Source organism: Ranitomeya variabilis, chromosome 5 (genome assembly GCF_051348905.1).
Source record: "Ranitomeya variabilis isolate aRanVar5 chromosome 5, aRanVar5.hap1, whole genome shotgun sequence".
Classification (NCBI taxonomy): Eukaryota; Metazoa; Chordata; class Amphibia; order Anura; family Dendrobatidae; genus Ranitomeya; species Ranitomeya variabilis.
This window is the reverse complement of record NC_135236.1, coordinates 136,687,310-136,711,240: the sequence shown is the minus strand read 5'-3', so window position 1 is coordinate 136,711,240 and position 23,931 is coordinate 136,687,310. Positions and strand designations below refer to the sequence as shown.

General features: G+C 41.7%; 1 protein-coding gene across 9 annotated transcripts in view; it reads left to right on the top strand.

Moving 5' to 3' along the window:
* The window catches only part of MEF2A (myocyte enhancer factor 2A), a 167,874-nt gene that overhangs the window by 65,562 nt on the left and 78,381 nt on the right, over positions 1 to 23,931 (top strand). For 7 of the 9 annotated variants that reach the window (XM_077263385.1, XM_077263381.1, XM_077263379.1 and 4 more), the window contains exons 2-3: positions 18,794 to 18,990; positions 21,283 to 21,486. In XM_077263385.1, coding sequence (XP_077119500.1) covers positions 18,937 to 18,990; positions 21,283 to 21,486 — 258 coding nt within the window. In that variant the 5' untranslated portion in view covers positions 18,794 to 18,936. Of the gene's footprint in view, positions 1 to 14,718; positions 14,809 to 18,793; positions 18,991 to 21,282; positions 21,487 to 23,931 lie in introns of all 9 variants that reach the window. The other 2 variants (XM_077263382.1, XM_077263377.1) reach the window with 1 other exon arrangement.

Here is a 23,931-nt window from a genome sequence, read left to right as displayed (position 1 = left end):
GTTTTCATCGCCTCAGCAGCATGATTTACAGCTATTAGCCAGCTTGATTACATGTGAGGATTCCCTAGCAACCAGGCAACCCCCACATGTACTCAGCCTGGCGAGTTGCTGTAAATCATTCAGCTGCCGTGATGAAAACTAAATTTCCGAGCACTAAAAAATACTCAGACACCACCCGAGAGTGCTTGGGAAAACCCGAGCAACGAGTACACTCGCTCATCACTAAATATCGCCAATCTACGTGTTATCACCTATACTGTAGCAGAATAGCCCTTTAGCTCTAATAATTCCCCAACAGACCACCAGCGTGAAGGTACGCTTAAATAGAGAATATATTATTTGCTTTCTATTTTAGCCTTGTTTTGAATTCTGGGGTGTTTTACCAATTTTTTTTTTCTTGCATCTCATGACATACTGGAAGACAGATATTTTATGTAAAAGTCCCAGTCGCTTGTGCCGTCCTCCTATAGATAGATATATGGTGGATATTACCATTCTGGGACATTGTGGCATGAAAGCTTGGTGGGGCTATAACAAGCAGTCACCCGTAATGAATCAGGCGATCCGCAGAGCACTTTTGGGTACAATTCTGCATATTCCAAGTTGTTGTTGTTTTTTTTTTCTTTCTGTGGCTTCAAAGCAATCTCCTCTTCCAAATAGAAATAAATGTATTGAGTGCAGCCTGAAGAACGGAGACGTTTGCAGCATCTTTACATGAGCTGTACATAGCTGGAAACTTGATGGGCTTACCGTACTTTTTTTTACTGCTGCTTTGAAGTCACATTCCACTTGTACACCACAGGGAGAAAGGGAGAAAGGGTGTCTGTGCCGCTGACACGCACACGCTCATTTATGTATAGACATGTTTGGCCAGCATACTTTTCGGGGGAATACTACAAGGGTTACTGGGCAAGCAGTGTGTCTGCGGCTGGCACACTCTCAGTAGCAAGTGGCACACCCTGGTGGAACATGTATAGAGGGATATTAGACATGCTGTGACATAGGAGGAAGGGTGCTGGCTGGTTTGGTGATGGGCAGCAGTATGTCTCCCCGGCAGCCCGGCAGTGTCAGTGGTTTCCAGCATGGCCCTACTTTATAGGAAGATGTGAAGCAATACTGATGGAAATGATTACAGTGGAGGCTGCGGTATGGCGTTCTCTCTGGCTCTGGTGCTGACAACCTGCTGACTTTCATATGTAGGCTCAGCAGGAGGTGAAAAGGTTGACAGAGTGCATCTTGGCTAATCTCTCCAATGATTAACCATTACCTGGTTATTTCTTTATCATCGTACATACGGTAGATCCTTTCATGTAGGATGCTATAAGTATACTGTATATTTCCAGATAGTTGCCTTTTCCTTTATTTTACTCCCTTATATAGCGCCATTATTTCCATACATTATTATTAGCGATAAGCGAACGTGCTCTGATAAGGTGTTATCCTCCATGCTCGTGTGCTAACCGAGTGACTTCAGAGCGCTCGAGTAATATGTTCGATTCCCCGCGCCTTCATGTCTCGCTGCTGATCGACAGCCACAACACATGCAGGGATTGCCTAACAAACAGTCCCATGTGGTGATGTAGCTGTCGAATAGCTGCAGGGACTTCAACATATTTTCTGAGCATGCCAAGCACACTAGGTTAGCACACGAGCATGCTCTGATGACCCCTTATCCGAGCACGTTCACTCATCACTAATTGTTATCACTGTCCCCATTGGGGCTCACAGTCTAAATTCCCTATCAGTATGGTTTTGGAGTGTGGGTGGAAACCGGAGAACCTGGAGGAAACCCACACAAACAAGGGGAGAACACACGGACTCCTTGTAGATGTTGTCCTTGGTGGGATTTCAACACAGGACCCCAGCGCTGCAAAGCAACAGTGCTTATCACTGAGCCACCGTGCTGCTCCCGTGTATATTTTTTTACTTAAGAAGTTTTTTATTGAAGGGTATAATGTTCATATCCACAAACTATGCAATACAATAATCAATGTTTTGGTATACAATGTAACATCTCTTGGGCATTATATAAGTAAAACATGTAAAATTACAGTCAGGATCCATGAGATCAATAAAATCAATAGTATTTCACAGTTGAAAAGAAAAGGACCTTCATTTTTAACTTATTTTGTTTCCAACATTTTTTAACACCAAAATAAAGATAATAGAACAAACAAATAACTGTACATTCTTAGAATTACTTTAATCTCCTGATAACAATTGTTAAGTGTATTGTCGCTTCAGTCACACCCTAACCTGATCTCCATACCGAATCGGGGGATCTCCTGCCAATATCCTATTAATATACCATGGGGACTGCTCAAAGCAAGCTATAAGATGGGTTCTCATCTCCTCAGAGAACAAATCAATAAAACTCTCCCAAGTATCAAAAAAACGGGACACCATGTAATTTTCCCCCAGCTGCGCCTCTATCCATTCCATACGAAACACATGTTTTAATTTATTTAAGAACATAGTCAGCGTAGGAGGTTCCGCCGTTATCCATTGTTGTAAGATACATTTTTTCCCCACCATGGACACTATAGATATCAGACGTTTGGCCCCTCTTGTAATTCTAGATCCCTCCCCCAGCCATATTCCCAATATCGCCCACTCTGGCGTACAAGGCATATAATTTAGGAGATGGTCCAAACAAAAGTTTTTCACCTCACTCCAAAACCCCATAATCACCGCACAATCCCAAAACTGGTGGTAAAGGTCAGCCCCAGGAACCTCACATTTCAAACAATTAGCCGATTGGGATAAGCCCATGAGAAACGAACGGTGTGGGGATACATATGTGCCATGGTACAATCTAAGCAACATTTCCCTGTAAGAAGAGGCCGGTAAAGCCTTCCAAGCATAAGACATTGCCTTGAGGATATGTCCTAAAGTTAAATCTGGAAAACGAGTAAGCCATCGTGGAAGGCCTGTTTTTCGTTTGGTATAGTCCATTTCCCCTCTCAACAAGCTATAGAATCTGGAAGTAGAGTGAAATAATAAAGACCCATTTCGTAAGATGGTGTCTAATGGGTTCTCCCAATCAAGCTCCGATAACCGTTCTCCTACCCCTGTAGCATAGACCTCCAAGATTGCACAATTCGCAAGACAACCCATTGACAAAGGGAGGTATCTCCGAGAATGTGTCCAGGAGTGTGGTCTACGTGTCGCAAAATCCATTATAGAACCCACCGTCACCGCCCGAAACCTAGTGCTCCAATTCTCCACCCCACGTCTTAATCCCACATCTCGATTCCCAAATATAGGCAAGAAAAGTGAGGAATGTGCATTAAGTAAAAATTTATGGCGTAACTTATGCCATATCGTCCACATCACCATTAACAAAGGATTATCCATCACTGAGGAGGGTAACAATTCCTTATGTGTATGTAGGAGATATAACAAGTTGGTATGAGGTATCAAATTCTGGTCTAACTGAGTGTTAGTGTATATAGAAGTATCTTGAATCCAATCTTTAAGATAACGAAGCAACGCCGCTAGGTTATAATTCTCCAAATTTGGAAAATTAATGCCTCCGTTCGAGGTGCGCTGTTCCAATATAGCCATGCTAATAGCATGATGCTTCTTTCCCCAGATGAAAGTGCGAAACATAGTATTTATTAGCCGCAAGTCACTAGAGGAAAGCAATATTGGAAGAGACTGTATGAAATATAAAATCTGCGGGATAACTACCATTTTTAACAAATATGCCCGACCTAAATATGTAAGCGTTAAATGCCGCCATCCTTCTAGTTCCCTTTTGATTTTTTGGATAAGAGGAAAGAGGTTACTTCTCTGGAGATCATGAGGATTCCTAGTTATAAGAACCCCTAAATAAGGCAAAGCTTCCCTGCACCATTCGAAGGTATACAATCCTGCCCACGGTGGTTTGCGCGCAGCACGTAAATTAAGTGCCTTAGATTTAGTTGGATTAATCGAATATCCAGACATAGTCCCCAATTTAATCATAAGGGCCATAATTTCAGGAAGGGCCTCCTCTGGGTTGGCAATGTATAGCAAGATGTCATCAGCAAATGCCGTGAGCTTAAGGCTCAGTCTCCCAACCCGTATCCCTTTAAACAATGGCAGGGACTCCAAAGCACGTATAAGAGGGTCAAGGGCAAGGTTGAATAAAATGGGGGAAAGTGGGCAACCCTGACGAGTGCCTCTAGTTAGTTCCACCCCCTCTGTTAATTGTTGGTTAACTATAATTTTGGACGTAGGTGAATTATATAATAATCTGATCAGAGCCGCAAATCTCTCACCGAATCCCTGCTTTTCTAACACCGCATGTATCCAATGCCACTCAACACTATCAAACGCAGCCTCTGCGTCCAGGCTCAGCAAGATGTTGGGAGAGTTCTCATTTCTAGCTGAAACTATGGTGGCCGCAATTGCCGTTCGAATAGCAATAGTCGAGTGTCTGTTTCGGGTGAAACCATATTGATTGGGCGACAAAATCTCAGTAAGAAACGTCTGTATTCTATTAGCCATAATCTTTGCCAACAATTTATAATCCAGATTTAACAAGGATATGGGCCTGTATGATGTTATCTGCGTTGGGCTCCTACCTGGCTTTAAAATTAGGGAAGTTATTGCAGAATTAAAAGAAGTTGGGGATGCGCCCCCATGCAAATAATGATTGAATAGATCCTTGAGGAGAGGAACTATATCAGGAGAGAGCAATTTGTAATATTCTGCAGGTAAACCATCCGGTCCTGGTGACTTATAGTTTGCCATTGCTTTAATAGCAGAGCTTATTTCCATTAGTGTGATAGGCACCTCTAGAGTTGCACGCTGAGAGTCTGTCAACATAGGTAATTGCAATGAATTTAAAAAATGTGTTATGGAGGAGATGTCCCCTCCCCGTGTGGAGTAGAGAGCCATATAATGAGCATGAACCGCCTGTAATATGTCCTTGCTATTAGTCAGGTGGGACCCTGATATGGGGTCCACTAAGAGCGGAATTTTCTGTCTAGGACCTTTTGGATTTGCCAACCTAGCCAGTAAGGTTCCTATTTTGTTACCCCATCTAAAGAAATGTTGTCTAGTAAAGTCTACTTTCTGTTGGGCTATCTTAGTCAAATGTGCATTTAACAACGATAAAGCATCTTGCCATTGTGACCAATCCTCTGGAACATTAGATCCCAGGTACCGTCTATAGGCCAATATGGCCAATCCCTGGAGGTCTTTCGTTTCTTGTCCCGCTTTACGCTTTTTCCCTGCCACATATGCGATAATTCTCCCTCTCATAACTGCCTTGCCCGTCTCCCACATGAGAACAGAATCATCCCAGTGCTGTATATTATCATCCACAAAATTACCCCACTCTTGTTTGAGGAATGTCTCAAACTCTCTGCTTTTAGACAAGTAGGCTGGGAATCTCCATGAGCCCGGCTGACGCAGATCACGCCTACAACGAAGGAGTAAAGTGATAGGAGTATGATCTGAAATCCCAGCATCCCCTATAACTGCTTCCAACACCTCCGACAAAAGAGACTCCCCTACCAGAAACATGTCAATACGTGAGAGGGACTTATGTGCCTTAGAAATGCAGGTATAGTCCCTTTCCGTCGGATGCAGTACTCGCCATATGTCTACCACAGGAGTGTCGCGCATGAGATTAGTCAAGCCAGGTCCCGGACCAAAGTAAGGAGTGGGCAAGGCCACAGACCTATCTAATTGCGGATCTAGCACAGCATTCAGGTCACCCCCCACCACCAAGTTAGGCAAGTCCATTGTTAAAATCATCTGGGAGACAGATGCGAAAAAGGCAGCATTGTCAACATTGGGGGCATAAATATTTAACAACGAGTAAGGGATATCTTCAATAATCACTTTCATAAGAAGGAACCTACTCTGAGGATCAGTCACCACGTCCCCCGGAGTCACCCGCAAATGTCTAGCAAAGGCTATGGCCACTCCCCGCTTTTTTGAAGAGTATGAGGTAGCATAAGTCTGACCCAACCAGTTATCTTTCAAATGTAATATATCCCTATGTGACCAGTGGGTTTCCTGCAAAAATATAATATCTGGCTTAGCTCGTTTGAGTGCCTGTAATACACGACGCCGTTTTACCGGCGAGTTGAGGCCCGCTACATTCCATGATAAAATTTTTAAAGGATTACCTGTCTCATTTCGGCCAGACATGCGCGAAGTTGTCATCATGGTGGATAGAAGTGACGTAGAGGCAGAACATTTCCAATGTATAGGAGCACATAGGGTTTTGGAGTCCCAGCAGCTCCGCCACCCTCTAGAGTAAATAGGTGTGTGACATCATTAGCAACAATACACTTATGCAAGAATGTAACAACCAGATTCTTATTTCCATACAAAATTAATTTTAACCAAAATATAGTCAATATCACTACGTAACTCATATTTCTTGTCATTTTGACTTATTAAAGAAAGATCTATTGGTTTCTCATCTAGTCTCACCCCAGATGTGAGAATGTGTTTTCAAGTGTCTGGGGGAGCAAGGTCTCGTCTCAGCTGATCTAAAGCAATCTTAGGGTCATCAAATAACTTTGACTCTGTACCCAGTGTTACTCGAAGCCTGGCCGGGTAAGCCAAAGCAAAACGGACCCCTTGATCAATAAGAAACCGACAAACCGGGCCAAACTCTTTTCTACGTCGGGAAACAGCCGCTGAGAAATCCTGAAACACCAGGATCTTTGTCCCTTGGATAGTAACATCTCTAAGGTTTCTGGCTGCTGCTAAGACTCTCTCCTTGTCATGATAGTGGAAGTATTTAGTAATAACCGGGCGAGGTCTCGCACCAGACTCTCTCCTCTCTGGTCCCACCCGGTGTGCCCTCTCAATTTGTCTAGAAGAACCAGGCTCCAGCTGAAGGGCCTCCATTAGGTCAACCGTTAAGAACCGAATAAGATCCGCACCCTTGCAACTCTCAGGAATGCCAATAAACCTAAGGTTGGATCTCCTGCTACGATTCTCAAGGTCCTCAACCTTATCTAACAAAGAACCAATGAGAATCTTTTGTGCCTCCACCGTAGTTTGAGTATTCACTACAGTGTCCTCCATATCGCTAATCCGCTGTTCAGCTTCTGTAATCCGAGATGTATTTGCCGACACAGCAGTCACTGTTGCCTCAAGGGCCTTATTCCAAGTTTCAAATTTTTTGTCAAAATATGGGAGAAGAATTTTTGATACTGCTTGAGCCGTGTATATTTTTTAATCATATGTGAATTGGGAGCGCTGTGTAATGTGGTGCACGTGTAGCAGAGCCAAATGAAAGCTCTACAGGCTAAGGAGAAAGCTCTGTAAATTCAGAATGTCCATGATCCAGTGCTAGTAGACCGTCCGTCCCTATGTTTGCTTTCTCCCAGTCAGCTGCCAGTTAGATTCCAGCGCTCCCCTGTTGTGAAGGTCAGATGTCTGGAGACCTCACTGGTGAATTGTGTAACAGCTGCACCACTTCTCTGGAGTCCAGGATTATCTCCTTTGATCAGATTCAGGTGCAGACGTATAGGACCACTTGTGCAGGGCAGCTGATGTACAGGTGCACATCTCTGCCTGCCAGAATGACTACTAACCTTTAAATCTAGGGACTTTCTGCAGCAATGACCAAATCCACTGGAAACCACAAAAAAAGTGAAGAATGAAAATGACAGCCTGAGATGATAAAACACACCGCTTTCTACGCCGTTTCAGGTGTAATTTCTTACTCCATTATTTTTTGGGAGCCATAGCCAGAAGAGGATACAATAGGAAGAAGTGCAAAGTCCTTCCATTCATATTTCCCATTTATTTTTCTATTTTTTTTTTATATCTGTGTCAGGTTTAAATAAAAAAACCTGGGGCATCGATGGCTCACAGGGCGAGAATTACATAGAATTTCATTGGCGACGTATTGTTATTGGTAGTTAGAGTAGTTACTGTTATATAATAGGTAGTTTATAAGCACTAGTGAATTGACATACACAATTTGCTATTTTTGCATTACTTAGACATGATATTGCATTGCAATTATTTGTATTTTATGTTATAATTGATCGTAACAAATGCAAATGTGTGTATTGTATGATTTATTCTGAATTGATAAACGAACTTAAAAAAACAAAAACAAAAAATACCCCTGTGATTCCAGGCTAGATGTATGTCTACACTTAGTACGGTAGATTTGTTTCCAATTAATCTGTGCCATGCAAAAATAAAACTATTCAGATACATGGCTGCAAAAAAAGAAAGAAATCTAATATGAAAACAATACAGTAAAACATTCATTGTGCTTTATTAAAGGGAGTCTGTCAACACAGAACAATTGTTCAAGCCAAGTACAGGCGTACGTGTGTGTGTGTGTGTAAATATATATATATATATATATATATATATATATATATATATATATATACGTATACATATACATATACATACATACACACATACACACACGGTTTCCAAAAACCCATGGCATTGTGTTTGCATGCTTGCAATACAACAACAGTCATGTTGGTTTTTGGTGATGGGGAAGTTATAGGGTTTCCTGATGAGGAAACTACAATATTTTCCTCTGAAGAATCCTGAACGCTGCCTATTGCCTACATGTAGACACTGCAGGGCACAAGTGGCCTCGATTCATCATTTGTGGAGGGGTTTTAATGTGTTTTTTTGTATTGCCTTGTGGTATTAGTTGCAGTATTCAACTTCTTCAAAATTGCTCATGAATTTGGAGCAAAGTCAAAATGGTCTTTTTTTTCTGTCCTGAGCTTTTTTTTTTTTTTATTACTCCAAAAGTTGCACATTGTGTAAAATGGCACCAAAATACTGACATATTCGACAATCTATCAGAAGAGGACTGAAGTGGAGTTGTGTCCATTTTTTAAATTTTTTAAAAAGTCATAATTGATAAATCAGGTGAAAACATCTGGAATCTGCCCACAAGGCGTAAAACAAAAAACAACAAAACTGCACATATAAAATAGACTTAAAAAAAGGTGCAAATAGAATAATGAATTGGGTGCAGATGAAAAACAGGCGCAAGAGACACAAAACGCGTCAAAAAAGCGAGTGCAACGGGAATGATGAATCTGGGCCCAAGTGTCCAACTGCTTTCTAGTACTGAATCACCACACTGGGAAAATATAGCTGGACATGACGAATTTCACACTCCGGTTTTATTTTATTTGTTGATTAGTTACGAGTAGTGATGAGCGTATATACTCGTTACTCGAGATTTCTCGAGCATGCTTGGGGGTCCTCCGAGTATTTTTTAGTGCTCGGAGATTTAGTTTTTCTTAACGCAGCTGAATGATTTACCGGTACATCTGTTAGCCAGCTTGATTACATGTGGGGATTTCATAGCAACATGTACTTATGCTGGCTAACAGATGTAAATCATTCAGCTGTGGCAAGAAAAACTAAATCTCCGAGCACTAAAAAATACTCTGAGGACCCCCGAGCGTGCTCGAGAAATCTCGAGTAACGAGTATATTCGCTCATCACTAGTTACGAATAGTTGATGATTTACTGCATTTCTAAGTGTGACATTAAAAATGTATTTCCGCTTAATTAAGGGGAAAAAAAGATGATAAATTACTTTTTCTTTTAATTTTTTATTTTTTTTAAATTTCTTTAAGACAGTCATTTTACTACTGGTAAGAAAGCGGGTGCCCACAGTGTATAGACGGATTGCCCAAACCAGTCAGTATCTTATACATTCATTGTATAGAAAAAGCCTCTAACTCTTATTCCAACCCTGCGGTTTATTATGATTTTATTATGATTTTTTGTCGTCTGTAGTAATGGTTAGGAAAATAGATCTCATTACTTTAATCATCAGGGGAAGACCTTTCACCTAAGTTTCCAATTATGAGGTTCGATTGAAGTTGTAGTACAGAAATGATGAATGTATATCACACCCACTTCTTTGGACTGGTGGATACATCTGTGCAATGCGTGGAATTTTTCTTTTCTTTCTGTGTGTTTTTGGTAGGCAGAAAGTGAAGTGGGTGCAGAGACAGAAGTGAAAGAGCAGTGTCATGGATGTGTTTGTGCAGGTTCCACTCTAATACTTATCTCTATTTTACGCTTTCCATTTCTGTGGTACTTCAGCAACCTTGAGGCTTCACTGCAAATAAAGGTGTGACTGACACCTCGTACTATTCTACTTCTGAAAATACAATGGCCACCAATGTATAAGCAAATGAATAAAAAAAAAAAATAGATCCTGAACTTCAAAGAATACAAGCGCAGTACGTTCATTTATCCATCCAGACACGTGTACCGTGGTCTTCTGACTCCCACTCATCGGCGATCATCTGAGGCCAGGCTTTCAACTGATGTAAAAAAAAAAAAAAAAGTTGCCTTCCGCTATGTTTTTTTTTTTTCTTTTTAACTAGTTACACTCCCTGACAGAAGTTATGTCGCTTATCCATGTTATGTAAATAAAAGCTTATAACGCTATAAGCTTATGTCGCCTGGTCATATAATGCACCCAATCCTAGTTTACATCCTCACCTGTGTTCAGTAAATGATCGGTTAATTAGTGTGTGTGTATAAAAGGAAACCCAGCACCCCAGACCTTCACTTGAACTGCAACTTGAGCTCTGACAACATGCCAAAAATCCACCATGCGACCAAAGCCTGGATTATCAAGAGGCTGAAGACCAGATCCACTGCAGAGGTGGCTGGCACCTTTAATGTGTCTCAGCGTCAAGTACAAAGAATTAAAAAAAGATTTGAAGAGACTGGAGATGTGTTTGACAAGCCCAGGTACGGCAGGCTCCACAAGACAACTGCTAAGGAGGAACGTTTGTTGGTTAGAAAATCCAAAGCAAGACCCTCTTCCACTGCAGCAGAGCTCCAACAGGCCTGGTCACCTCAAGTCCCTGTGTCAACTAGAACAGTTTGTAGGATTCTGTCTCGAAATGGCCTTCATGGTCGAATCAGTGCCCAGAAACCAGCACTAACCAAAAGGCAAATAAAAAACCGTGTGGCATTTGCAGAGTCCCACAGCCTGCTAAACAGATGGACACTGTAAAAGTGGCAGAAGGTGGATTTCTCTGATGAATCTTCAGTAGAATTACACCACAGCTGCTGCAAATACTGCAGGAGACCTACTGGAGCCCGTATGGATCCAAAATACACCCAGAAAACAGTTAAATTTGGTGGTGGAAAAATCATGGTCTGGGGTTACATTCTGTATGGGGGTGTGCAAAACATTTGCAAGGTGGAAGGCAATATCAATAGCCTAAAATATCAAGAAGTATTAGCTACCTCTTATATTCCAAATCATAAAAGGTCAAATTCTGCAGCAGGATGGTGCTCGATCTCATACATCCATCTCTACAACAAGGTTCCTCCAGGCAAAAAATTTCAAGGTGCTCAAGGACTGGCCAGCCCAGTCACCAGACATGAACATCATTGAGCATGTTTGGGGTAGGATGAAAGAGGAAGCTTAGAAGACAAAACCAAAGAATCTAGATGAACTCTGGGAGGCATGTAAGACTGCATTCTTTGCTATTCCTGATGACTTCATTAATAAAGTGTATGAATCATTGTTGAACCGCATGGATGCAGTCCTTCAAGCTCATGGAAGTCACACACAATATTAAATGTGACTCTAATAGCACCACAACTTCATTCACCAATGTTATGCAACATATATTTGTATTTTAAGTTAATTATTTGTTTGAATATCACATTACTTTCTGTGGGCGACAAAACTTTTGTCTTGCCAAAATCTGACCATTCTGTGTCCATTAACTGATCAATTTTTCCTGATTGATGCCAATTTATTTTCTTAACCTAAACAACATTTCGGAGGGTTTCAGCTTTTAAAAGAATAATTTATACAACCAATGGATGAATTTAACGTCCAGTTATAAGCTTTTATTTACATAACATGGATAAGCGACATAACTTCTGTCAGGGAGTGTAGTAATACAAAACTGGTGAGCTGCAGCAACTGATTCTTCAATGTAAAACTTTGGACGCCGTTTAAAGAGCTATTTCTATCTCCAAGATCCGATCCCAATATGTAATAGGTGTAATAGTAAGAATATTAGCAAATACCTCCAACTAGAAATGTAGTATAGTTCTTCTGATTCGCTATGTCACTTATCTGATGTAGTGCATTGCAGTATCTTGGGTATCCATGGTTATGACTACTAAGATCTCACTGTCACTATATGAGTTATCATAACCATGGATACCTAAGATACTGCAATGCCCTGCACATGGAATAAGTGACATAGCGAATCAGAAGAACTGTACTACATTTCTAGTTGGAGGTATTTGCTAATATTCTTACTATTACACCTATTACATATTAGGACAGGATCTTGGAGATGGGAATGCACAATCCTTTCCTTTACTGTTGGGTAATCTTTTTAGCTCACTGAGCGGACACAGGCTCCCTAGCAGCTTAGTTGAACACTGTTGCTTCACTCTTCCATTTCCTATAGTCCCATAGAAAATGGATGGATGGAGTGGAGGGGCACAAGCATGACATCTACGCAATTCAGATGGAGTTCTGCAGTGTGTGTTATTGGGAACTGTGGGGTTCCCAACAGTTGGACCCATGGCTATCAACAATGTACCCTATTTTAGGGGATGACTTTACTTGGGATAATCCCTTTAATAGAAAGTTGCAGAAAATGGTTTTATAAAGATAACTCTACCATGGTCAGGTTTCTTTTGAAGGTTGCAACTTTCCTTGCAGCTTGCTTTCCCATAGGCAAACCCCTGCTTTTTTTTTTTTTTTTGCCTTGAGTTGCTGTTGCCCTCCCGTCATCATGTAACCCCCAACGTTACCATCAGCAAACACTGATATATCTATAGTTCACTTTACATTTTGGTGTAGTTTTCCTGAATGAGTATAATTTACCATTCTTATCGTAGAGAGGTGTACTCCCACCAACTGATATGATTTTATGACTGCACAGAGTTAATTTTCCATAGTGGTTTTCTTTTGGGTGCAGAATGAAGGTTCAATGTCTCGACCTTAGTTAGAGAATATGTCATGAAGTATTTGCTACCTAATTTGAGAGCAGCATGATGTAGGGGCAGAGACTTGGAATCCAGCGATGTGCTCAGTAGCGTAGCTACCGGGGGGGCATAGGGGACAGTCACCCCGGCCCCCGCGCTCTGTGGGGGCCCACCCGGAGCTACGCTATTGTAACTGAATCAGCGTGCACAGCTAGATTCTGGTACAACTGACCGCATTGATGAGAGAAGGAACGTTGCGCTCCCTCTCCCATCATCCCCCTCTCCGTGTCTGACGTCCCTGAAGAGAGGTGAGTATTGTTTATTTTTTATGGAGGTGCATTATACTATAGAGGCCTAATGGGCTGCATTATATTAGAGTCTGCCTATGGGGGGCAGCATTATATTACAGTCTGCCTGGGGGGTGCATTATACTATATAGAGTCTGGCTATGGGGACCTGCTTTATACTATAGAGTCTGCCTATAGGGAGGAGCATTATACCATATAGAGTCTGCCTATGGGGAGTGCATTATACTATATAAAGTCTGCCTATGGAGAGTGCATTATACTATATAGAGTCTGCCTATGGGGAGTGCATTATGCTATATAGAGTCTGCCTATGGGGAGTGCATTATACTATATAGAGTCTGCCTATGGAGATTGCATTATACTATATAGAGTCTGCCTATGGGGAGTGCATTATACTATATAGAGTCTGCCTATGGAGAGTGCATTATACTATATAGAGTCTGCCTATGGGGAGTGCATTATGCTATATAGAGTCTGCCTATGGGGAGTGCATTATACTATATGGAGTCTGCCTATGGAGATTGAATTATACTATATAGAGTCTGCCTATGGGGAGTTCATTATGCTATATAGATTCTTATGGGGACTGCATTATACTATATAGAGTCTGCCTATGGGTAGTGCATTATATTACATTGAGGGCTATCTAGGGGGCCATCATACAGTGTGGAGAATTACAGTGACGAGGCCATCATACAGTGTTGGAGCCATCACATAGTTTGGGGGATACTAAGAGGTCAGTATATACACAGTGAGGGGGCTTTATACTTTGTTTAGGGGAGCTGTACAGGGAGGAGATTCGGGACATTATTAAATGTAAAGTGGACACTTATTGTTATACGGGAACTTGGGTTACTGTGACTATCAAAGGGGCACACAGAGGGCAATATTACTTTCTAGAGGACAAAATGTGGACACTGTTTTCTAGGGCACTTTCACCCGGCATTACTATATTCTAGAGCGGGGGTGGGGAATCTTTTTTGTACTAAGCCATTTGGATATTTATACCATCCTTTCGGGGGCCGTACAAACTCTGCCCACAAAGTACATCCTGACTCTGGCACTGGTTTCAGGACGTAATCTTTCATTGCATGCCCTTCAGTGTTCAGTAGTGGACACTGCATGTGTGTGCTAACAGAGCAAGAAGAAATTAATGAGCTGGTTGTAATCAAATTACACCTCCCTGCCCAAGAATGCAGTCCCTGAGAATCTGCTCGGGGGCCTGATAAAAGGTCATCGAGGGCCGTATATGGCCCTGGGGCCTGAGGTTTCCCATCCATGTTCTAAACAGTTGCTTAAGAATTTAGAGGGCACAGAATCACACAATAGGTGTAGTAAAAGGGTCACATGCGGCTCAGTATTGGGGGATCAGCAGGATAAGGTTTTTATGCAGGTTTTGAATAGATGGTGACGGTGCTGATAATATGAGGTGTGAAACGTGTCTGTGTTGTATTCTGTGCAGCCGAGTCCTGACTGGAGAAGTCGTCATGTCAGTCTGGGCCAGATGGAAAAGATGGGAAAGTGAACGATTCCTTCAGAAAGAACGTCAGCGGTAAGTTATTATCTGTAACTGTGCAGTAATCACTTATCTGTTCTGTTGGACTGGTATCTACCACTGACCATATGGTGGTAATATCCATGTTGGTCTTTATATAGAGATTATTTTCAGTAACAGCGCGGTCATCTGCTGAGGTTCTCCTACATCTACTATTAGGGTGCGTCACCCTGTTGTAATCAAGGTTATCTGGTTAGGGGCCCACTCAGAAGTCCCCCGCCCCCCTCGAACCAAAATCCTAGCTACGCCTCTGGATGTGCCACTTACTGGGCTGCTTGCTGTAGTTTTGGTAATCTCCTCCTGATTTACAAAGTGATGAGTGGATTAGTAAACCTGCTGCCATGTAGTCCAACCCCACCTTCACCACTGGTTGGCAGCTTTCTGTTACAATGTGCATAGGCATAAACCTGCCTATCAGTGATGTGGGCGGAGCTATAAAGAGCTCCGCATTCAGAGCACTAACTGATCTGCTACAGATAATGCTGTGATTTTTTAAAATTAAAAAAAAATATGCAGCCCTTAGCCCAGTAAGTGACACATTGCTGGAATACATCAAGCTGCTCTCAGATTAGGTAGCAGAAACCTGCTGACAGCTTTCCTTTAATGTTTATTGGAAAGGGAGGGGGTAGTCCATAATTAAAAAGAAAGAGGTCTGCTGTTTTCCAAGGAACGGTACTGTATTGGGTACATCAGCCCATTCTATACCTGGCGCTGCCCATGGACCAGAGTGGCACTGTTTCTGCAGAGAGCAACCCTGCTGTATAATCACAGATATACAAGTCCTTCATGGTCCCGCTCATCATGGTGGCTGTGTGGTGGTAGTATTGTATATTGCTGGTCAGATTGTAATATTTGCTCAGATTTATACATTTCTTGGTTTCCTTTCATTTATCTTCTTTGCTTTGTTCTGCACTTTTCGGCGCGGTTCACAAGCGCTGTCACATTAATGCTAGGTGTTATATTTTACCCCTTATCATTCGCTCGCTAAAGTCATTTAGTGCTTGAAAGATTTCTTCATTTCAGTGGGGTTTCGTCAGCAGCCAAACTGAGGGGTTGTTAATTGGCTTGTTAGTGTATGTGTGAAAACTGGCATGGTCGTGAGCAGAATCCTTGACGATTTCTCGGGGAGGCTTCGGAATTTGACAAGAAGCGATATCCAAGAGAAACGATGTAGATCTGATGTTTACAATCTGCTCCTCGTGTCCATAGACTCGCTGTGCTCGTCCTTTACTCCTTATTCTGTCATTGTTCTATTAGCATGTATCTCTTGGATAAATAATTGGACAGAGCAGCACAAGATAAATGCAGAATCAAAGGGCTAAGTTCATTATCTGCATTATGGTAAGACCTCTTCTGGTTGCTATAGGGAATTTATTTTTTTTTTGCCTTACCTGTAATATCGTTTATCTTTTACGGCCCCAGGGTGTTATGGACTGGTGATTTAGGAGCGACATGCGACTAGCTCTGAGCAGGTGGTAACTATACCGACCGCAGTTCCTGATCTTAACACAGACACTAGCAGTAGCCGTGGGATGTTCCTGTCACTCCCTGGACACCTCGTCACAGCCGGAGAACTAGCTACCCCTAAAGGTAGAAACAAGAAAGCTATCTTGCCTCAGAGAAAATCCCCAAAGGACAGACAGCCCCCCACAAATAATGACTGTGAGAGGAGAAGGAAATGACATACATAGAATGAAACAAGATTCAGCAAAGGAGGCCACTTCTAGCTAGATGGATAGTACAGGACAGAACACTGTGCGGTCAGTAATAAAAACTAGAAAAAGTCCACCGCAGAGAAATGCAAAAATCTCCACACCTGACTAAAGGTGTGGAGGGCAAAATCTGCTGCCCAGAGCTTCCAGCTTAGCTGAATAGATCTATACTGATAAGCTGGACAAATGAGCAAAACATAGAATGTGCTGAACAATAAGTCCACAACAAGAGGACTGCAAAAGGACAAGCAAGGACTTATCTTTGCTGAACAGGTCAGAGTGTCAGGGAAATCCAAAAGAGCCGAGACTCCAAGCAGGAACAATTGACAACTGGCATTGATTGAGGGATAAGGCCAGACTAAAATAGCTGAGACAGAAAGATGATCAGTGGAAGCAGCTGCTGATGCTAAATCCAAGAAGCAGCCATACCACTCAAAACCACCGGAGGGAGCCCAAGAGCAGAACTCACAAAAGTGCTACTTACAACCACCGGAGGGAGCCCAAGAGCGGAATTCACAACACCGGGACCATGATTGGGGGGTGGGCCTAATGGCTACACTGACCGGGGGTAATTATCATCTGTGTGATGTGTGTATTGTACAGCATTAGGGTCACACCACTGTATGTTCTCTCATCCGAGAAATCCGTCCGATTATCCGAATCAGAGTTTGATCACAGTGTAATCAGATTTTCTTAGAAGTGGAAAAGAAAAAATAAAATGTATCCATCTTCTCCAATTCTGTCAAATTGAACTGCGTTGTCATCAGAGTTCGATCTGTTTTTTTTTTTTTCTTTGACGCACACATTGACTTGCCGAGAGCAATATGATTTACGGACACAAATCGTTCATGCTGTGATTTTATTCCTTTTGACAGCCTTGGTCTGAGGAAAAAAATTGGACATGTGCACAGCCCCGTAGAATAACATGGGTAGGAGTGCGATCCGTCAAAACGGGTGCACAAGCCCTCAAAAACAATTCTGGTGTGGAGTAGGCGCCTAAAGAGCACCTGTTACCGGGTCAGAAGAAGATCCGTTTTTGTCCTCCTTTATTCCCGCTTCTCCCCGTTCCATTTTTTGTTTTTGTAAAATCTGCCACACAGGTCCAGAGATAGGGGGCTTTCTATTTAGTGCTAATGTATCTGGTCTTTTTTGAGGTGGCGTGGCTCATAAGATTCTTACTATGTCCGTTTTCTCCGGCCTCCGGAAAAACAATTTTCGACAGGGTCGGCGAAAAACGGATGAAACGTGAGGCTAATACAAGTCTATGAAAAAAAACAAAAAAAAAACGGATCCGGCGGCAACTTTTGCCAGATCCCTTTTTTTTTCAAAATTCGCCAGATTGTGACTGGCTGCCAAAAACCTAGACTGGTGTGCACAGTTCCAGTCTTGATGAATATGTTGCAAACTCTGCTAGGACATGATGTAACACCCCTTGTATAACCCACAGTGAGCGGAGTGGGCGACACCTGTCTGTAAGGGTTTCCAGGTGGGATTCGGCAGATTCTTTTCTGTTTTGAACTGAAATAGTTAAGACAAGCGCTGCAAAGAATAAATTCTCACCAGACATTGTCCACATGTCTCCCGCAGCTTTACATCTGCTTACAGTCTGCGAAACATCACACACTTTGCATGATAAATAATTCTAGGCAGCAGCATGCAAATGAACTGATGAGCTCTGGCACTTTTCTTTCCTGCTTCAACTTTGGGGCTACCTCAGAGCTTACAATGGAGGGATGTGCAGTGAGGGGGGCTGCATTCGGGGAGCTCCAGCTGTGAACAGGCCCAGATCTCTAGATCCTCTGATATACAGCCTTCAGTACACTGCTGATTGATGACTGTCACACAGATGCTTGTAAAGGAAATATAGGTCACGCTTCTTTTCTCTTCTGTATTCAAAATTATTCCAATAAGTCATATTTTACGCCAAAACTAAGTCATTTGTTACTCCATATAATTGCGCTTCTTTTTTTTTTTTTCTTAAATGTATATTTCTTAAGCACGGCAGGTGTCATGGCAATGTTTAATTATTCTTTTTTTTATTTTTAAGAAAAAAATATGTGTTTTATGCATGTTCTGCTTCCTTTCAATTCACTAGTAATTGCTTTTGCTTATGTAACCACTTTACCTGCTGTTTTATAGTTATATTTAGCTTCATTATTGTATGTGGTCCCTATGTGTGTGTGTGGCGGGTTAACTCTTTTTTTGACTTTTTCAGCATCTACTCTGCAAAAAACTTCATATTAATTTCCATTTCCAAATTGCTCTTCTAGGTTTTTGGCTAAGAAATAGAAGCCTTGGGCTGCACGGGAAAGCAATTACAGAAAGCTGCTGACCATGCGTTAGGATTCAGGAGACTGCCGCCTTTCTGGATTAGAACATTTATTGTGGATTGTGAAAGGGAAAGAAAGTGACAATGGGGAGGAAGAAAATACAGATTACGCGGATAATGGACGAACGGAATAGACAGGTACTGAATACAAAGGAGATGTTCTATTCGTACACATACCTACACACACACATACACACATACACACTGTACATACATACATACAGTACATACATGCATTCATGTATACATATCATACACACACACATACATTCTCCACAAAAATTACATTTCAGTAACCTTAAGCAAAGGAGTTTTTGCAGTTTTCATCCATAAAGTGTGTAATATATCTCTACTATCAGACTACAGGATGTGAAGTGAAAGTGCTGACATTATATGCTGGCCGGGCCCTGATAACTTGGGCTATTGAATGTTGTATCCTAGCTTTTCATTAACAGTGTACAACGAGATTTCCTGAGCTTTATCTCCAATTCAATGCAGACAGTAATAAAAAAGTGTAATTGGAATTATACTCAAAATCAAAGTGGAAAATCAAACTACAGGCTGATCCAACTTCAGTGGAAATGCCTCACGACAAGGAAATGATGCTCCCTAGTGTTTGTGGCCTCCACGTGCCTGGATGACCTCCTTACAATGCTCGACAATGCCTCTGGTTAGGCAAAGGATGTTTTCCTGAGGGATCGCCTCCCAGACCTGGATTCAAGCATCAGTCAACTCCTGGACAGTCTGTGGTGCAATGTAGCATTGGTGGATGGAACGAGACATGATGTCCCAGATGTGCTCAATTGGATTCAGGTCTGGGGAATGGACAGGCCAGTCCATACCATCAATTCTTTCATCATGTAGGAACTGCTGACACACTTCAGCCACATGAGGCCTAGCATGTTGTCATGCATCAGAAGGAACCCAGGGCCAACCACACCAGCATATGGTCTCACAAGGGGTCTGAGGATCTCATCTCGGTACCTAATGGCAGTTGAGGTACCTCTGGCGAGCACATGGAGGGCTGTGCGGCCCTCCAAAGAAATGCCCCACCACACCGTTACTGACCCACAGTCAAACCGGTCTTTCTGGAGTATGTTGCAGGCAGCTGAACATTCTCCACGGCATCTCCAGACTAAGTCATGTCTGTCACATGTGCCTAGTGTGAACCTGCTCTCATTCGTGAAGAGCACAGGGCGCAAATGTCGAATCTGCCAATCTTGGTGTTTTCTGGCAAATGCCAATCGCCCTGCACTGTTGGGCTGTAAACACAACACCCACTTGTAGACGTCAGTCTCTCATACCACCCTCATGGAGTCTGTTTCTGACAGTTCGTGCAGACACTTTGATGTAGGTGGCCTGCTGGAGGTCATTTTGCAGGACTCTGGCACTGCTCCTCTAGTTCCTGCTTGCAAAGGAGGAGGTAGCGGTCCTGCTGCTGGGTTGTTGCCCTTCTAGAGCCCCCTCCACGACTCTTGGTGTACTGGCCTGTCTCCTGGTATCTGCTCCATGATCTGGACTAGAGATGACTGACACTCTATCACAACAGCTGCACCCTGAACTAAGTGATGCATCGCTGGAATCGAGGTCTCTGTCCCTACATCAGGCTGCTGTCAGATTACATTGCAAAACCTGCTGACAAATTCCCTTTAACAATGATCAGACCATTATGAAAAGTATTATTGCCGCCTCTACTATTGAGAACATGCATTTTCTGTTGGTTAATTGGTTGTTTCTAAAGCCAGGATAATAGTTTCCTTTTCTTTTATTTCCTCTTTCTTGCCTACTTTTCTTTATTCTTCCCTTCTTTTCCATGTTTTTCTTTTCCCTTTTTTTTTTTACTTTCTCCTTTTTAGGCCAAATTCACATTAGGTGTTTTTGCAGCGTTTTTTTTAATGCGTTTTTTCATGCAAATTTTCAGCTGTTTTACAGTACCAGCAAGTCTATGAGATTTCCGAATCTCATGCACACAGCTTTTTTTTTTTGTCAGGATTTTGTGCTTTGCATGTTTTTTTGCAGAATGGAGCATGTCACTTCTTTCAGGATTTTTTTTCAGCATGCTTCAACCAATGGCATGAATGGATGGTGAAAAAATGCACCAAAAACACAGGTATCAGGTTATGCTGGGTTTTTTTTATGGCAAAACCTTATTTTATTGAATAGGGCTTTTTTTTCAACACTAAACTTTACCAGCATGAACAAAAGACAAATCTAGCATGCCGAAACCGCAGCAAAACACACAAGAAAAAACAAGAAAACATGCTTTTTTTTCTACAGCTTCTTTCCTGCCAAGAGATCAGGTTTTTCTGCAGAAGAAAACACAGAAAAAATGTGTAGTGTGAACTTACCCGTAATGATTCCTCATTCTGTTGTAGGATAATTTCTGACATGGATAATTTTTTTTTTTTTTATTTTCCTTTTTGTCTACAGGTGACATTTACCAAAAGGAAATTTGGGTTAATGAAGAAGGCCTACGAGCTCAGTGTATTATGTGACTGTGAAATTGCACTGATTATTTTTAATGGCTCTAACAAGCTGTTTCAGTATGCGAGCACTGACATGGATAAAGTCCTCCTGAAATACACAGAATACAATGAACCACATGAGAGCAGAACCAACTCTGACATTGTGGAGGTAAGGCTGCCGCCTGGTGATGGAAGCACTGGTTGTTCAGGGCTGGACTAGCTGCCATTATACATGCCGACAGCCACAGCACAGAGGAGAACAACATTATAGTTGCCACGGCTATGGCTCTGTTCTTGCACTTCATGTTCTCTCTGCTGGATGCTTTGCTGTGCCATGTGCTAGTTTCATACCAATTGCTGTACGTTGTTAAAGAGTAATGGCATTAGTCTCAACCAGGCAGATGATAGCTCTACATGAAAACTTTTGTGACAGGTCCTCTTTGAATATTCTCTAATGACGTGTATATACATTTTTTATGTATAGGAAAGCATAGTCTGCAACATTTTGCTATATAAAAGAAGAAAAAAAAAAAGCATTTTACAGCAGGAGTCAATGGCTGAGGTGTGCCTACAGTGGCATATGTTATGTTAGCGATACTCCTTAACATATTCCACCAATGGAAAAGAAAGAAAAATGAATGCGGACAGACCCTGGTATAGTAACCCCTGAGAGTTTGGGTGCTCTATTTGGGATGTAGAACATCATGGTAGATCAGCCACTCCCTATCCTTGTAGTCAACCAGCAGATTCATGTTGATCATTGCGCTGGTTAGAATTGTCTCTGCACATTTTTATGTTCAATCTCTTTTTATTAAAGTCAAGTTGAACAAATAAGTGTATAACAAAGACCTATTGCAATATAACATTTGGTCATACAAGACCATCATCCAACAGTAAGATAATTCTCTTATATGGAAGAAATATATATAAATAACCTATTATTGAAGAGTTAACTATAACTAAGCAGATGAAAATTTCAATATGCTTCTATGATAACAAAAGAAGAACTCGTAAAAGGATTCCGCTAAGTAGAGGGAATAATATAAAGGAAAAAGAAGGGGGGAAGGGAAGAGGGAAAATAAGCATAAGAATACATGAAAGTAACTCACTTTATAGTCCATCGCACAGCAGCCAGCACCAATCCTGGCCTGACCTGACGGGTCTCACACCACTTAATGAAATAGTCTATGAAAGTCCGATGAATCCTGAAACAAGATCCAAAACACTCCATGTTCCCCTAAATGTGTCATAAATGCCAGTGCATTCAGCAGAAAGTTCTTCCATTCTGCAGATATTAGCCATTTCAATATACCACTCCGTTATAGTAGGTATTTGAGACCATTTCCACTGCGCGAGCAGCCGTTGAGCAAAAGCGTCATATGTCTGTGTTTGGACAACTTATTGAGGAAGGTAGAATAGAAAGAAGGGCAATGGAAGGACCATTCTCAACCCTACCCCCGTAATTAAATGATAATCATAGAATACTTTTTCCCGAATGGGTTAATTTTTTGAATTCACACCATATATTAAGCATGGAACGTTGTTCAAGTTCCCAGCGCCAACATGTATCAGGGACAGATAGAAAAATGACGTGTAATTTTGGTGGATAAAGATACCACCTCGTAAGGATTTACGGTAATTATTTTTCTTCCTGAGCAGAGCAAGCAACAGTTTGTGGGTGAATAAAAATCCTTTCTCCGAATCTGATGGAGATATAGCTACCCCTATTTCCTGCTCCCAAGTTTGTCTCTGCACATTTTTGATACTTGTTTCTATAATTTTTCTTGTCTGCATTTTCCAAAGGACAGCACTTAAGTGTGATCTACAGTGTCAGACTAAGAGTAACAAATTCATATAGCCCATATCCGTCATTGCCCAAAGTGTGTCCTGGTAGAAGAATAGTTACTCCAAAGGGCATAAAGTAAACTGGTGACATTCAAGTTTTATTTTTCTGATGGAACGTTTTCTTACATTTGACAAGCTGATGACAAGTTACATTGAATTTAGTGGTATTTTTAAAATGTTGCATAACTAGTATGGTGTCAGTAGTATACAATAGTGATATTTAATATCTATGATTGTGTTTTTGTTTAAATTACATTTCATAATGCATGTAGAAATAACTGCAGTTTTGATGGTCAGTGACTCTAAGAAACCTTGTAATCTATCTTACCAGAGAAATATAATGCTTCCCTGATGCCTCCTGAAGTCCTCAGTCACTCAAACAAACCAAGACAGATGGGCTGATTTGCAAGCTGCCAAAACAATAAGAAATCAGGTTTCACCTTCTATTATACCGTTTAGAGAGAAAAGGTCAGAAGGAATGAGAAGCGCTTGGCACAATGATAGTGCTAGAATGAGCTGAAGCTTTCAGCAAATGTTTCACTTCAAGGCAGGATTCAGAGCCACACAGCTCAGTACTGCTGTATACTGTTTCTTATTCTGTGGTTGCTTCTGTCCATTGGCCACAGAGCAGGAATCCATCTGTGTGTGCTGTGTATAGGAGACATCATAGCAGCCAACCCACTATCTCAGAGTGACCTGATAATTAGAGAGCCTGCAGAGGAGAACACTGGTGACAAATGTGGGGTGCAACTCAAACGACTATTTAGTC